Source organism: Loxodonta africana, chromosome 3 (assembly GCF_030014295.1).
Source record: "Loxodonta africana isolate mLoxAfr1 chromosome 3, mLoxAfr1.hap2, whole genome shotgun sequence".
Lineage (NCBI taxonomy): Eukaryota > Metazoa > Chordata > Mammalia > Proboscidea > Elephantidae > Loxodonta > Loxodonta africana.
Genome location: NC_087344.1, coordinates 204,236,892 through 204,251,501, shown reverse-complemented (window position 1 = coordinate 204,251,501; position 14,610 = coordinate 204,236,892). Strand labels below are relative to the sequence as shown.

Sequence of the window (14,610 nt, the reverse complement as noted above, 5' to 3'; positions counted from 1 at the left end):
CTTGTTAACCTGTTCTCTCTTCAAGGCCAGGAGAATGGCTCAGGGTGCGTGACAGTTCCTACATTCGGCCCAGGGGATGGGGCAATTTCTGAAGCCAGCCCGAGACCTGGTGCAGAGCAGGGAGGAAACACATAAATGGGAGAGATGTTTCCCCCAAAGGGGTGGTGCTTGATCCACATGGTAGGTTAGATGTGTGTACTTATCTTCTGCCAACTGAATGTCGCTTTTCACTGGTTCTGGGGGCTTGAGTAGACTCTCTACTGCTCGGTCTCTCCTGATGTGGAAAACCTATCTTGAGTGCCACTGCTTGCCTCACCCCTTGCACCACCCAATCCAGCCTACAGAGTGACAGTTCCTGCCGGGTCAGGTCTAGCAATTCCTTGCTGCTTCTGAGCTGTCTCTCTCCCCTGCTGCTGCTCAGTCCAATTCCTCAACTTTGCCTTTGATGCTCAGGGCTCCTAGATTGTCATGTATAATCCATTCACTTGTTTTTTCAGGTCTTTGTTCTAAGAGGGACCACAGGAAGCGTCTGACTACTCTGCCATCTTGGCTCCACCTCTCATACTGCAGCTATATAGTAGGTTCTGAGTTCAGGTAGTCTAAGTCCTACTTTCTTCTTCTTCTTCAATAGTGCTTTACTTATCTGGGGCCTCGTCCCTTTCCATATAAAGTTAATTAGTTTTTGGATCAGGTTTTGCATTGTATTTGTAGACTGCTTTGGGTAGAATTATCTTTTGCACAACAGTGAGTCTATCCATCCATGAGCATGGTATGTTTTTCCATTTATGCAGATCTCTTTTGTTTTCTTGCAGTAGTGTTTTACAGTTTTCTTTGTATAGGTCTTTTACATCCCTGGTTAGATTTATTCCTAAGTATTTAATTTTTTTAGGAGCTATTATAATGGTATTTTTTTTCCTGATTTCCTTTTCATCATTCTCTTTATCGGTTTATAAGAATCAAACTGATTTTTGTATGTTTATCTTGTATCCTGCTACTCTGCTCAATCTCTGTATTAGTTCCAGTAGTTTTCTCATGGAGCCTTTGGATTTTCTATGTACAGTATCATACCATCCACAAATAGAGACAGTTTTACTTCTTCGTTACCAATTTGGACACCCTTTATTTCTTCTTCTTGCCTTACTGCTGTAGCTAGGACTTCCAGCATAATATTTAATTGGGGTGGTGATAAAGGGCATCCTTGTTTCTGTTCCCAGCGGGAAAGCTTCCAGCCTCTTTCCATTAAGAATGATGGTGGCTATTGCTTTGTATAGATGTCGTTTATTACGTTGGGGAATTTCCCTTCTACACCTAGTTTATTGAGATTTTTTGTTGGACTTTGTTGAACATCTTTTCTGTGTCAACTGAGATGATCATTTGATTCTCGTACTTTATTTAGATGGTGGATTATGCTGATTTTCCAATGCTGAACCATCCTTTTATGAATCCCACTTGGTTGTGGTGTATTATTTTTTTGATATGATGCTGAATTCTATTGGCTAGTGTCTTGAGAATTTTTCCATCTATATTCATGAGAGATAAACCAAAAAAAAAAAACCAAACCCAGTGCCATAGAGTCGATTCCAACTCACAGCAACCCTATAGGACAGAGTGGAACTGCCCCACAGAATTTCCAAGGAGCACCTGGTGGATTCAAACTGCCGACCCTTTGGTTAATAGCTGTAGCACTTAACCACTACGCCACCAGGGTCTTCACATGTTGGTCCGTAATTTTCTTTTTTTGTGGTGTCTTTGCCTGGATTTGGTAACAGGATTATGCTGGCTTCACAGAATGAATTTGGAAATATCCCTTCCATTTCTATGTTCTGAAATGGTTTTAGTACTGGTGCAAACTCTTCTGTGAATGTCTGACAGAATTCTTCAGTGCAGCCATCTGGGCCAGGGTTTTTTTTTTGTTCAGATGTTTTATTTTTATAATAAATGTCTTGATGTGTTTTTTATAAAAACTAAGCACCGATTTTAATTTTCAGAAAGCTTTGTTAAAACTTACGCAAGACCCAACCCGTTTAAGTACTGTTTGACATTCCATAAACAATTTCATAAAAACGTTTAAAGGAAGTGAGAGAACTAAACAAAGTCTTAATCTTTAGTTGCTGGTCCAGACCACATTGACTGTAGCATCCTAATAAATCAATGGCTTGTAAAAGTAAGCTCCTTACCTGGTAACGTCCTGCATCCAATACAACCATTTTGGGTGTCACACTATTACTGGCCTTGTAATCTTGGAGTGGTACATGAGCTTCTGTGAGTTGGATTCCAAAAAGGGTGGCTAAAGAATTACTGATGCAGTACCTTTAAGAGGAATTAAGAAAAGTTCACAATCAGAATCTTATCTAATTCACTCTGAAAGCATTCGCACTGAGAAAAAATTTTTCTAACATAAAGGAAGCATGTAAAAGACACTTTTAAATTGGGAAAAAGAAATTTAGATAATCAGAGAAGAGACGGAAATAAAGTAGCAACACCTATCACAAAACTGTAAGGGGATGGGAATGAGGGTAAAGATCGCCAGGATTGTCAGGTGTTTAAGGCAGGGGTAGGGCAGCACCAGAAGTAAAATTACGACCACAAACACTTATCTGTCCTTACACCCAACAATTACCAGCCATGTAAAGGGAATACCAAAGCACCCAGAGATCTGGGGCTCCAGGTGCTTTCACTACAAAATGTGGAGAAAAGTGTCTATATTTTTGAATACCATCACAAGGAGGTGATGTCCTTAATGATAGCAGGAAACTTCACTCTTTTATGGAGTTCTCGAAGGAAAGTTTTCAGTAAGTGCTTTTGCAGGCTCACCCAAATTGCTCAGGTGCTAACTATACCAGACAAGTAGTGACGCTGGCACAAAAATAAAAGTAACATGAAGTAAAAAGCAACTTCTGTTTTAAAAGAAATAGAAGTGAACAGTGATTCAGCCCAACTGCCAAAGAAATGGCAAGCAAAATGGCACAAATACAAATCAGAAAACAGCACCATGATGAAACTCCTTTCTCTGACTTACGCGATCTTCTTGCAAACAGCTAATGCACAGAAGAGTATGTCATTTTCTTCATGCCACTTGCACCTGTACAAAAAAAGGTAGACTTTAACAATCTAACTGAAATAGCACTGCTTAAGGGTTTTTATATGCTAGATTTCTAACTTACCTAGTTGAAATTTTCAGAAAAATTAGTATTATTCAAAGATTAACTTTTCTAATAAAATACGTAAGAACAGAAACTTTTTAAAAACAGAAAGATTCCTTATGTCACTGCTTCTGATGCGAATTCATGATGCTAGGTGAACTACACATATCATAACAGTTACATTTTACCTTGAAACAAAATAGTGCTCTAGAGGCACATTAGTGACTATGGTTAACATGTATTCATTCAACAAACATTTACTGAGTGCACACTATTTGCCAGGCATTGCTCTAGGAACCAGGGATACAGTATCCAATGCAACACACAAAAATTCCCGTCCACAAATACTTAGTCTAGTGGGGAAGACAGATCGAAAAAGATATCTTAGTATAATACACAGTAAGTTAGATAATGGTAAGTTCTAAGGAAAATAATGAAGCAAAAGACAGTATAAAATGTTGGACAAGGAGTGACATTTTAGATCAGGAGGCTAGGAAAGGCATTACTGAGAAGCTGATGTGTGAGTGGAGATATGAAGGAAGTGACCAAAATAAACGGTATGATTCAATACAAGGCCACACACACCAAACAACATGCTTTCATGATGAGAGTCACTAACAAATTGTATATATCTTTCCACTGAGTATGCACTTAGACTGCTGAGACTTAGAACAGCACTATTTGCATAATACGAAGCTTACCGTGAACTTGACAAGAGCCTTCATCTAAAATTACAAACATGCTGAACAGTAAGTGTAAAAAGTCAGATGTTTCCATCTGGCCACTAACTGAATAGAAGACTACCTAAAGACAAGATTAAAAATTTTCCACTGCTTTCCAAACAAGTGATTCAATAAATGTTTTCATAAAACTCTACCACTAAATGAAACCTTAGGTTAAAACTAAACCTAAGTGCTTAGACAACCACATAGAATTAGTTTTTAGTTCCTAGTTTTGTGCCTTGCCCAGAATTTAAACTTCAACAGTACCTACACCTCCTATACACATTTTCCACTGGAGATCAGACTTGAAATGGAAAGCAGTTAAAAACTAGTAGTACACTTCAGAATTAAAGCAAGCAAATAAGATTATAAAAAAGCTTGATTTCAGGGAAAAATGCCTCAAAATCTAAATTATACTACTAAAAATGACAATATTTTTATTAGTTTTTATTTCCCCCAAATCGCCCCCCTAAACCTCCTAAAAATACAATGTTTACGTCAACACATTTCTGTCAGTTTGTCCTACTGTGCTAGCTTGAGTGTTGCTGTGATACTGAAAGCTTTGCCACCAGTATTTCAAACACCAACAGGGTCACCCCTTGGTGGGCAGGTTTCAGTGGAGCTTCCAGGCTACGAAGAAGGACCCCACAGTCTACTTCTGAAAAAACAGGCCTTATGAATAGTAGCGGAACATTGTCTGATAACAGTGCCAGAAGATTAGCCCCTCACGTTGGAAGGTACCCAAAATATGACTGGGGAAGAGCTGCCTTTTCAAAGTAGAGTCAACCTAATGACATGGATGGAATCAGGCTTTTGGGACCTTCATCTGCTGATGTGGCATGACTTAAACTGAGGAGAAATAGCTGCAGATATCCATTAATAATTGGAACATGGAATGTACAAAGTATGTATCCAGGAAAATTGGAAGTCATCAAAGCTGAAATGGAACGTGTAAATATCAATATCCTAGGCATCAGTGACCTGAAAGGGACTGGTACTGGCCATTTTGATTGAGATAATCATATGCCTACTATGCCAGGAATGACAAACTGAAGAGGAATGCCTCATGTTCATTGTCAAAAAGACCATTTCAAGATCTATCCTGAAGTACAATGCTGTCAGTGATAATATCCATATGCCTACAAGGAAGACCAATTAATATGACAATTATTCGAATTTAGACACCAACCACTAAGACCAAGGATGAGGAAATTGAAGATTTTTACCAACTTTTGCAGTCTGAAATCGATGAAACGTGCAACCAAGATGCATTGATAATTACTGGTGATTGGAATGCGAAAGACAGAAACCAAGAAGTATCAGTAGTTGGAAAATATGGCCTTGGTGATAAAAAAAAAAAAAAAAAATGCCAGAGATTGCATGACAGAATTCAAGATTGATGACTTCTTCATCGCAAATACCTTTTTTCAAAAACATAAACAGTGACTATACACATGGACCTCACCACATAGAATACACAGGAATCAAATCAACTACATTTGTGGAAAGAGACAATGTCAAAGCTAAGTATTGTAAGACAGCAGCAGGCCAGGGGCCAACTGTGGAACAGATTAATTGCTTATGTGCAAGTTCAAGTTGAAGAAAATTAGAACAAGTTCATCAGAGTATATCCCTTGACTACTGTAATGGATTGAATTGTGTGCCCCCAAAATATGTATCAACTTGGTTAGGCCATGTGTAGTTGTCCTCTATTCTGTGGTTTTCCTATGTGTTATAAATCATAATCTCTGCCTGTGGTTAAAAGGATTAGGGTGGGATGTAAACACTCTTGCTCAGGTCAGCAATATAAAGGGAGTTTCCCTAGGGTGTGGCCTGCACCACCTTTTATCTCTCAAGAGATAAAAGGAAAGGGAAGCAAGCAGAGTGTTGGGGACCTCATACTACCAAGAAAGCAGCGCCGGGAGAGAGTGCATCCTTTGGAACTGAGGTTCCTGTGCTGAGATACCCCTAGACCGAGGGAAGACGGATAACAAGGATCCTCCTCCAGAGCCGACAAAGAACGCCTTCCCCGGAGCCAGTGCCCTGAATTCTGCCTTCTAGCCTACTTTCTTAAAGCCGTCCACTTGTAGCATTTCTGTTACAGCAGCACTAGATGACAAGTATATCCCACCTAAATTCAGAGACCATCTCAAGAATGTATTTGGCATGTTGAACGCTAATGATTGAAGACCAGATGAGTTGTGGAATGACATCAAGGACATTATACATGAAAAAAGCAAGAGGCTGTTAAAAAGACAGGAAAGAAAGACCAAAATGGATGTCAGAAGAGACTCTGAAACTTGCTCTAGAATGTAGAGTAGCGAAAGCGAAAGGAAGAAATGATGAAGTAAAAGAACTGAAGATTTCAAAGGTAGCTTTAGTAGACAAAGTATTATATTAAACGTGCAAAGACATGGAGATAGAATACAAAAGGGAAGAACACACCTGGCATTTCTCAAGCAGTAAAAACAAGAAAAAATTCAAGCCTCGAATTGCAATATTCAAGGTTTCTATGGGGAAAATACTAAACGACTCAGGGAGCATCAAAAGAAGATGGAAGGAATACACAGAATCGCTGTACCAAAAAGAACTGCTCGATGTTCATTTCAGGAGGTAGTATATGATCACCAGCCAATGGTACTGAAGGAAGAAGTCCAAGTTGCACTGAAGGCATTGGTGAAAAACAAAACTTCGGGAATTGATGGAATACCAATTCAGATGTTTCACCAAATGGATGCAGCACTGGAAGTGCTCATTTGTCTATGCCAAGAAATTTGGAATACAGCTTGCCAAGAAACTGAAAGAGATCCATATCTGTGCCCATATCAAAGAAAGGTCATCCAAAAGAATAAGGAAATTATCATACAATATCATTAGTATCACACTCAAATAAAATTTTGCTGAAGATCTTTCAAAAGCTGCTGCAGCAGTACATCGACAGGGAACTGCCAAAAATTCATGCTGGATTCAGAAGAAGTCATGGAACAAGGGCTATCACTGCTGATGACAGATGGATATTGGCTGAAAGCAGAGAATACCAGAAGGATGTTTCCCTGTGTTTTATTGACTATGCAGAGGCATTCGACTGTGTGGATCCTAACAAATTATGGATAACATTGCAAAGAATGGGAATTCCAAAACAACTGTGCTCATGAGGAACCTGTACATAAAGCAAGAAGCAGTCATTTGAACAGAACAAGGAGATGTCATGTGGTTTAAAGTAAAGAAATGTGTATGTCAGGGTTGCATCCTTTCACCATACTTATTCAATCTGTATGCTGAGCAAATAATCCAAGAAACTGGACTATATGAAGAAGGTGGTGGCATCTGGATTGGAGGAAGACCCACTAACAACCTGCAATATGCCGATGACACAACCTTGCTTGCTAAAAGTGAAGACTGCTTGAAGCATTTACTGATGAAGATCAAAGACCATAGCCTTCAGTGTTAATTACACCTCTATGTAAAGAAAACAGAAATCCTCACAAATGGACCAATAAGCAACGTCATGATAAACACAGAAAAGATTGAAGTTGTCAAAGATTTCATTTTACTTAGATCCACAATCAACACTCACGGAAGCAGCAGTCAAGAAATCAAACGACGTATTACACTGGACAAATCTACTGCAAAAGACCTCTTTCAAGTGTTAAAAAGCAAAGATGTCTCTGAGGACTAAGGTGTGCCTGACTCAAGCCATGGTGTTTTCAATCACCTCATATGCATGTGAAAGCTAGACAATGCATAAGGAAGGTCAAAGAATTGATGCCTTTGAATTGTGGCATTGGCAAGAATGTTGAATATACTGTGGACTGCCAGAACAAACAAATCTGTCTTGGAAGAAGTACAGCCAGAATACTCCTTAGAAGCGAGGATGGCAAGACTTCATCTCACATATTTTGGACATGTTATCAGGAGGGATCAGTTCTTAGAACAAGACATCATGCTTGGTAAAGTAAAAAAGGGATCAGTAAAAAAGAGGAACACCCTCAACTGGACTGACACAGTGGCTGCAACAATGGGCTGAAGCATAACAATGATTGTGATGATGGCACAGGACTCGGCAGTGTTTCGTTCTGTCGTATAGAGGGTCTCTATGAGTCCAACTTGATAGCACATAACAACAACGTTTACGTTGCAGATTTAAATCTTCATCCAACTTTAATTCATCTCAAGTATGTTTCTTTCATGAATATCCACTCCGAAGTCCTAACATCAGGCACAAGCGAGTGTGTCTTCTGAGTAAGTTCACGGCCTACCCTCAAAGCTCCAGCACTATCTCACTCAAATGACGTGCAGCACAAGGGCCTTTACACTCCTCTTTTTCTCTATCTCAAAAGAACCCAACGATCTCCTTTCCTCCTCTTTTAAGGTTAATAGCTTCTTATTTTTAAAGATAACCTCCACCTCTATCTGCTTTATATTCATAAACCACTGTCATCCTACAGGTATGTATACTTTATGCTCTAGTTAAACTGTTTTTTCTTCAACAGTCTTTGTACTTTCATTCCTCCCAGCCACTGTTTGGGCCATTTTCTTCAATCCAATCTCTGGTTACAGAAATTCTATCCATCTTTCCAGAAGAACCAAATAAAACATTTATTCCATAAAGCATTTCATATTTTTTAATTCTTCCACTGAAGTAATTTCTCCTTTATATGATCTACCATAATCTTTTGGCATTTTTTAGAGTTATCAGAAATTAGCATATGATTGTAGTATCTTCACATGCTTTATTGCTCTTATCAGACAGTAGACTGAGGGCAAGGATGGCCATGTCACTCCTTCCCATATTTCCCACAGAACCTAGTCTGTTGCTGTTAGGTGCCTTAGAGTCGATTCCAACTCATTGCAAACACATGTACAACAGAAGGAAACACTGCCCAGTCCTATGCCATCCTCACAATGGTTGCTAGGTTTGAGGCCACTGTTGCAGCCACTGTGTCAATTCACCTCACTGAGAGTCTTCCTCTTTTGCACTGACCCTCTACCACGCATGACGTCCTTCTCCGGCGACTGGTCCCTCCTGATAACACGTCCAAAATATGTGAGACAAAGTTTCGTCATCCTTGTTTCTAAAGGACATTCTGGCTGTACTTCTCCCAAGACAGATTTGTTCATTCTTCTGACAGTCCGTGGTATATTCAATGTTCTTTGCCAACACCATAATTCAAAGGCATGGATCCTTCTTTGGTCTTCCTTATTCACTGTCTAGCTTTTGCATACATATGAGACGACTGAAAACACCAAGGCTTGGGTCAGGTGCATCTTAGTCTTCAAGGTGACATCTTTGCTTTTTAACACTTTAAAGAGGTCTTTAGCAGATTTGCCCAATGCAATACGTCGTCATTTGATTTCCTGACTGTTGCTTCCATGTGCGCTGATTGTGGATCCATGTAAAATGAAATCCTTGACAACCTCAATCTTTTCTGCGTTTATCATGACGTTGCTTATTGGTCCAGATATGAGGATTTTTGTTTTATGTTGAGGTGTAATCGATACTGAAGGCTGTAGTCTTTGATCTTCATCACTAAGTTCTTCAAGTACTCTTCGCTTTCAGCAAGCAAGATTCTACCATTTCCATATTGCAGGTTGTTAACGAGTCTTTCTCCAATCCTGATGCCCCATTTTTCTTCACATAGCCCAACTTCTCAGATTACCTGCTAAACATACAGACTGAATAAATATTGTGGAAGAGTACACACACCTTTCCTGACTTTAAATCACACAGTATTCCCTTGTATTTTCAAATAACTAACTCTTGGTCTATGTACAGGTTCCTCATGAGCACGACTGAGTGTTCTGGAATTCCCATTCTTCACAATGTTGTCCATAATTTGTTATGATCCATCAGTCTAATGCCTTTGCATAGTCAAAAAAACACAGGTAAACATCTTTACGGTATTCTCTATTTTTGGCCAAGATCCATCTCACATCAGTAATGATACTCCTTGTGCCATGTCCTCTTCTGAATCTGACTTGAATTTCTAGCAGTTCCCTGTCAGTGTACTGTTGAAACTGCTTTTGAATGACCTTCAGGAGAATTTTATCTGTGTGTGATAGTAATGATATTGTTTGATAATTTCCACATTCTGTTGGATCACCTTTCTTTGGAATGGGTACAAATATGGATCTCTTCCAGTCCATTGGCCAGGTAGCTGTGTTCCAAATTTCTTGGCATAGATGAGTGAGCACTTCCAGCGTTGTATCCATTTGTTGCAACATCTCAACAGGTATATTCTGTCAATTCCTAGAGCCCTATTTTCCACCGATGCCTTCAGTGCAGCTTGCAATTCTTTCAGTACCACTGGTTCCCGATCATATGCTACCTCTTAAAATGGCTGAATGTCAACCAATTCTTTTTTTTGATGCTCCCTGCATCATCTAGTATTTTCCCTATAGAATCCCTGAATATTGCAACTTGAGGCTTGAATTTTTCCTTCAGTTCTTTCAGCTTGAGAAATGCTGAGCGTGTTCTTCTCTTTTGGTTTTCTATTTCCAGGTCTTTGCACATTTCATTGTAATACTTTGCCTTTTTCAGCTGTCCTTTGAAATCTTCTGTTCAGCTGTTTTACTTGATCGTTTCTTCCTTTCGCTTCAGCTACTCTACGTTCAACAGCAAGTTTCAGAGTCTCTTTGAGATCCATTTTGGCCTTTTCTTTCTTTCTTGTCTTTTTTAATGACCTCTTGCTTTCTTCACGTATCATGTCCTTGATGTCATTCCACAACTCAAACTTAGCCTAGTTATTATGTATGAGCTGTTCAAAATTTTGTTGAATGTCAAAAGCTCGTTGAATTGAAGAAAAAGTCATTCCAAAGTGATATCAAAATATAAAACTACATCACTTAATACTATTATTAATACAGACTTGGTTCAAGGTGGTCAGTTAAATGACATGCATAAATTTATCTCCTCTTGCTCCCAAGACCCAATCACATAACAGTCAAGAATAAAATGACAGCTTCTACAATCAAGAAAACAGGAGAAATCCTCCATGGAAGAGAACTTAACAAATCAGTGGAAAAGCAGGAAGTAAATGAAGGAGTGGTAACTTATGAAGCTGGACAGAAGAAGTCACAGCTGTCAGTACTCCTGGAACAGGCTGCAGGAGAAGAAGGAGAAGATCTGTCTGTCCAAACTCTGGAGAGGCTCTGAATTTGTGGACATGTCCCTACCCTGAGAATAGGGGTAGAACATGAGGCTGAATTTCTTCTATAAAAAATAGTCAGCTTCCCTGATTCTGTATAAAGAAGTGAACGGTTATTGGAGAACTAAGTAGAAAGAGTGCATGCTGGTACCTTAAAGCAAAGCCCTCCATACTCCAGCATTTAAGATTTTGCCTGTAGCTTAACAAGTTGCTACCTTGTTTGATTTCCCTATGTTGTTAGTTGCCGTCGAATTGATTCCAATTCACAGTCAACCATGTGTGCAGACTAGAATTGCTCTGTAGGGCTTTCAAGGCTTTGGGATGCAGATCGCCCGGCCTGTCTTCCAAGTTGCCTCTGGGTGCGTTTGAGTTGACAACCTTTTAGCTAGCAGTTGAGTGCTTAACTGTTTGTGTTGCCAGGAATGCCTTTATTTCCCTACAGCAAAGCCTAATCAGTTAATAATTCCTACCAAACAATATTGAACACATACTCGTCTTTGTAGCCTCATTTCTAACAGATAACCAAGGATAATCAGATATTCAAGGAAAGCCTGCAATATGAAAAGGACCAAGACAGGAGCACCAAGCTAAACAAGGAAACGTTAAGAACCCACAACTCAAAAGAATGAGATAATCCAGAGAAATAAAGCAAACATGCCCACACCACCACCACCACGATCCGTGTAATTATTGAATCCATGATCCTAGCTTTCGTCCACATCTTTTCAGTCCTCATTAACACCGACAAGAGCAATGGTTTGTGTAACATGGTAATTGTGGCCTAAGTGGTACTGGGACCTCAAGAACTTAGCCTCTGCCCAAGTTTTAAAAGGTCAGAGCTTGCTAGGGTTCTGTCCTCTGCCTAAGTGACCTCATATGCATGCTGTAAGGTCCAGCATGGCAGAGATTTGTCTCTCTTCATAGCCCAAAACAGTGCCTGGCACAGAGTGAAATAAATGCCAGAATTACCAAACCTCTCCAACTGAGTTCAGGAACAGGACGACCAAGTGCTTGCTTGTTATCTCGAGCTCTGATGCATCACAGTGTTCTAAATCTGCGCCTCTCTTTTCCCCATCTACCAGAAACTTGGGCATTGTTGTTGGTTTCTTTTTTTCCTACATCTGGCCCATCAGCAGGGTCTATTGATTTTTACCAATCTACCCATTCCTCTCCATTCTCTACTGTCACCGTCCCTGACCAAACCCATCCTTGTCCGGACTACAGAATTAATCTATTACAGGCTCCTTACTTCCTTTCTTGCCCTCTTCCAATATTTTCATTTAAAAACTCAGACACCTTTTAGAAACCTAAATTGACTGTCACTTCCCTGCTTGATAAATTCCTTCCCACAGCTAACATGGCCCTGTGTTTCTGGCTCCTGCTTCTTTCTTCAACCTCCTCTTGTGCCGCTCTCCCCCTTGCTCACCAGCCTCCAGTCAGCCCCGACCATCTAACAATTTCCAGCAAGCTTTTACCTCAAGGCCCTTGCATCTCTCTGCCCTGGATACTCCTCTTACTTCCATTTTTTGCATGGCTGCACCCTTCTCTTGCTTCAGATCTCAGCTTTAGTGAGGCAGGCTATTTAAAGTAGCCTACCTTTCTCCACCCTCTCCTGTACTAAAGCATCCTGTTGATTTCCTTCTTAGCACTTACTACATGCCAACATTACCATTTTCTGTATTATTTATCGTATGTCTCTTGTTCCCACTTAAATGTTCGCGTCGTGAAGGCAGGGACCTCGTTGATCCTGCTCACCACTGCACTTTCAGTGCAGAACTCAACACAGCGCCCGGCACAGAGGAGGGGCTCAGTCAACACCTGCTGCCACGTCACAGTGAATTAACCCACGGACAACTAGGATACGAGACATCAAGGAAAATGGGAGATCTACGAAAGTTACAAACATGTTAGTCTCCAAAACAACATGACGGCTATTACCAGCCCGCCTACTTATAACTCTAATATTTACTTTGTCTAACTTTACTCTATTTTACCAATATAAAACCTACTCATTTCTCCGAGAGAGGTTATTTACCAAAACTTAACTGAAAACTTTAACAACTTTTTCTAGATCTTTAAGAGTCATGTTAAAATGAGTCCCATCTGCTTATATTAACAGATTCTACTAAGTTTCTATTGTCCTATGGTCCCAACTCCCTCGTATAATACTGTGTGCTGGAATCCCACTACACTATTAAGCTCAGTTAAAGGCAGACCCACCCAGCCCACAGCAATTTATTACCAAAATGCTTAAAGTACTACATAACAGTCTCAACTTTAACAAACCCCACCTTACAAGCCGCAAAGATGTCTTACACCAAAGCTATTCTAGTCTTTTGCAGCCTGTACTTACTCAGATCAATACTGTATTTCTTCAATTCTGAGACATACTTTTCTTAGTTTATTTTTTTTACATTATAACTGAAATTAAATGTATCTTACAATTGAAGGTATCTTACAATTGCTACTGGGCAGTCTGAGAATAAGTGTTATTGCTTAAGCATGTAAGAATTCCATTATTATTCTTGAAGGTAAACAGACAACTGCAACCCCTCAGCATTTTAGCCAATGAACCATTTAAAGATTCTTTGAGGAGGTACTGGTTTGTCTCTGGAAACTTTATATTGACATCTTCTGATAAGATTAAGAACCAGCATCAAAGCTTTTGAAAAGGTGTCAGTGGCTTGGAATATATTGCAGAGACAAAAGCGGGGTTCTCTTTTTAAAAATGCTGTATCACTATCATGGATTAAATTGTTCCCCTCCCCCCAACATATGTGCTGAAATTTTAACCCCTGTACAGTACATATAACCCTGTTTGTTATGTTAACGAGGTCATACCTCAGTAGAGTAGGTCTTAAATCTAATCACTTCTGAGTTATAAAAAGAGCAGACTAGACACACACAGGGGTGAAAGACAAATGTCATGTGAGGACCTGTCTACGAGCCAAGGAAAGCTGAAGACTGCCAGAGACACCAGAAACTCAGAGAGAGGTCTACAGAACGAGGCAACATGGCTGAGACTAATTTGGACTTTTAGCCTACAGAACTGTGAGAAAATTAATTTCTGTTCTTTAAAGCCACCCACCTGTGGTCTTTCTTATGGCAGTACTAGGTAACTAAGACAATCACCAACACTCTTGATGACGTAAAACACACCAATGTATAAAAACATGGACAGCAAATGACTCTGAATATGAAGTTCTAGAAATACTTTTGACGGTAGCTGAGGTAACGGTGGCTACGTAAATCCTAATATCCTAACACGTCAACCACAAACTTCATAGGTTAAGAACAAACAAAAATCCAAACCAAACACACAAAATCTATACCTTCAGTATAACTAAAGAACAGAGAACACTACAAAATTCAAATACGTGTACTAAAAAATAAACCTTAATTTTGAATGGAGAGATTTTTCAAACTCAGTACAAGCTGTATAAATACAGCTTTATACGGAGAGAGGAATTCAGGAAAAAAATGTGGGGACAAGAGAACTGAGAAATGTAAAGCCTAGTATTAATTTAAAACCACCCCCACAATGAGAAAGTCCACTTAAGTGCACCAATACCAAAACAGGGTCCCTGTAGGTCAGAG

General features: G+C 39.6%; 1 protein-coding gene across 2 annotated transcripts in view; it reads right to left on the bottom strand.

The window, feature by feature from the left end:
• The window catches only part of MAEL (maelstrom spermatogenic transposon silencer), a 60,789-nt gene that overhangs the window by 20,867 nt on the left and 25,312 nt on the right, over nt 1–14,610 (bottom strand). For both annotated transcript variants that reach the window (XM_003415217.4, XM_010594932.3), the window contains 2 exons: nt 3,020–3,082; nt 2,178–2,310 (listed from right to left, as the gene is read on the bottom strand). In XM_003415217.4, the coding sequence (XP_003415265.1) occupies nt 2,178–2,310; nt 3,020–3,082 (196 nt within the window). The remainder of the gene's footprint in view (nt 1–2,177; nt 2,311–3,019; nt 3,083–14,610) is intronic.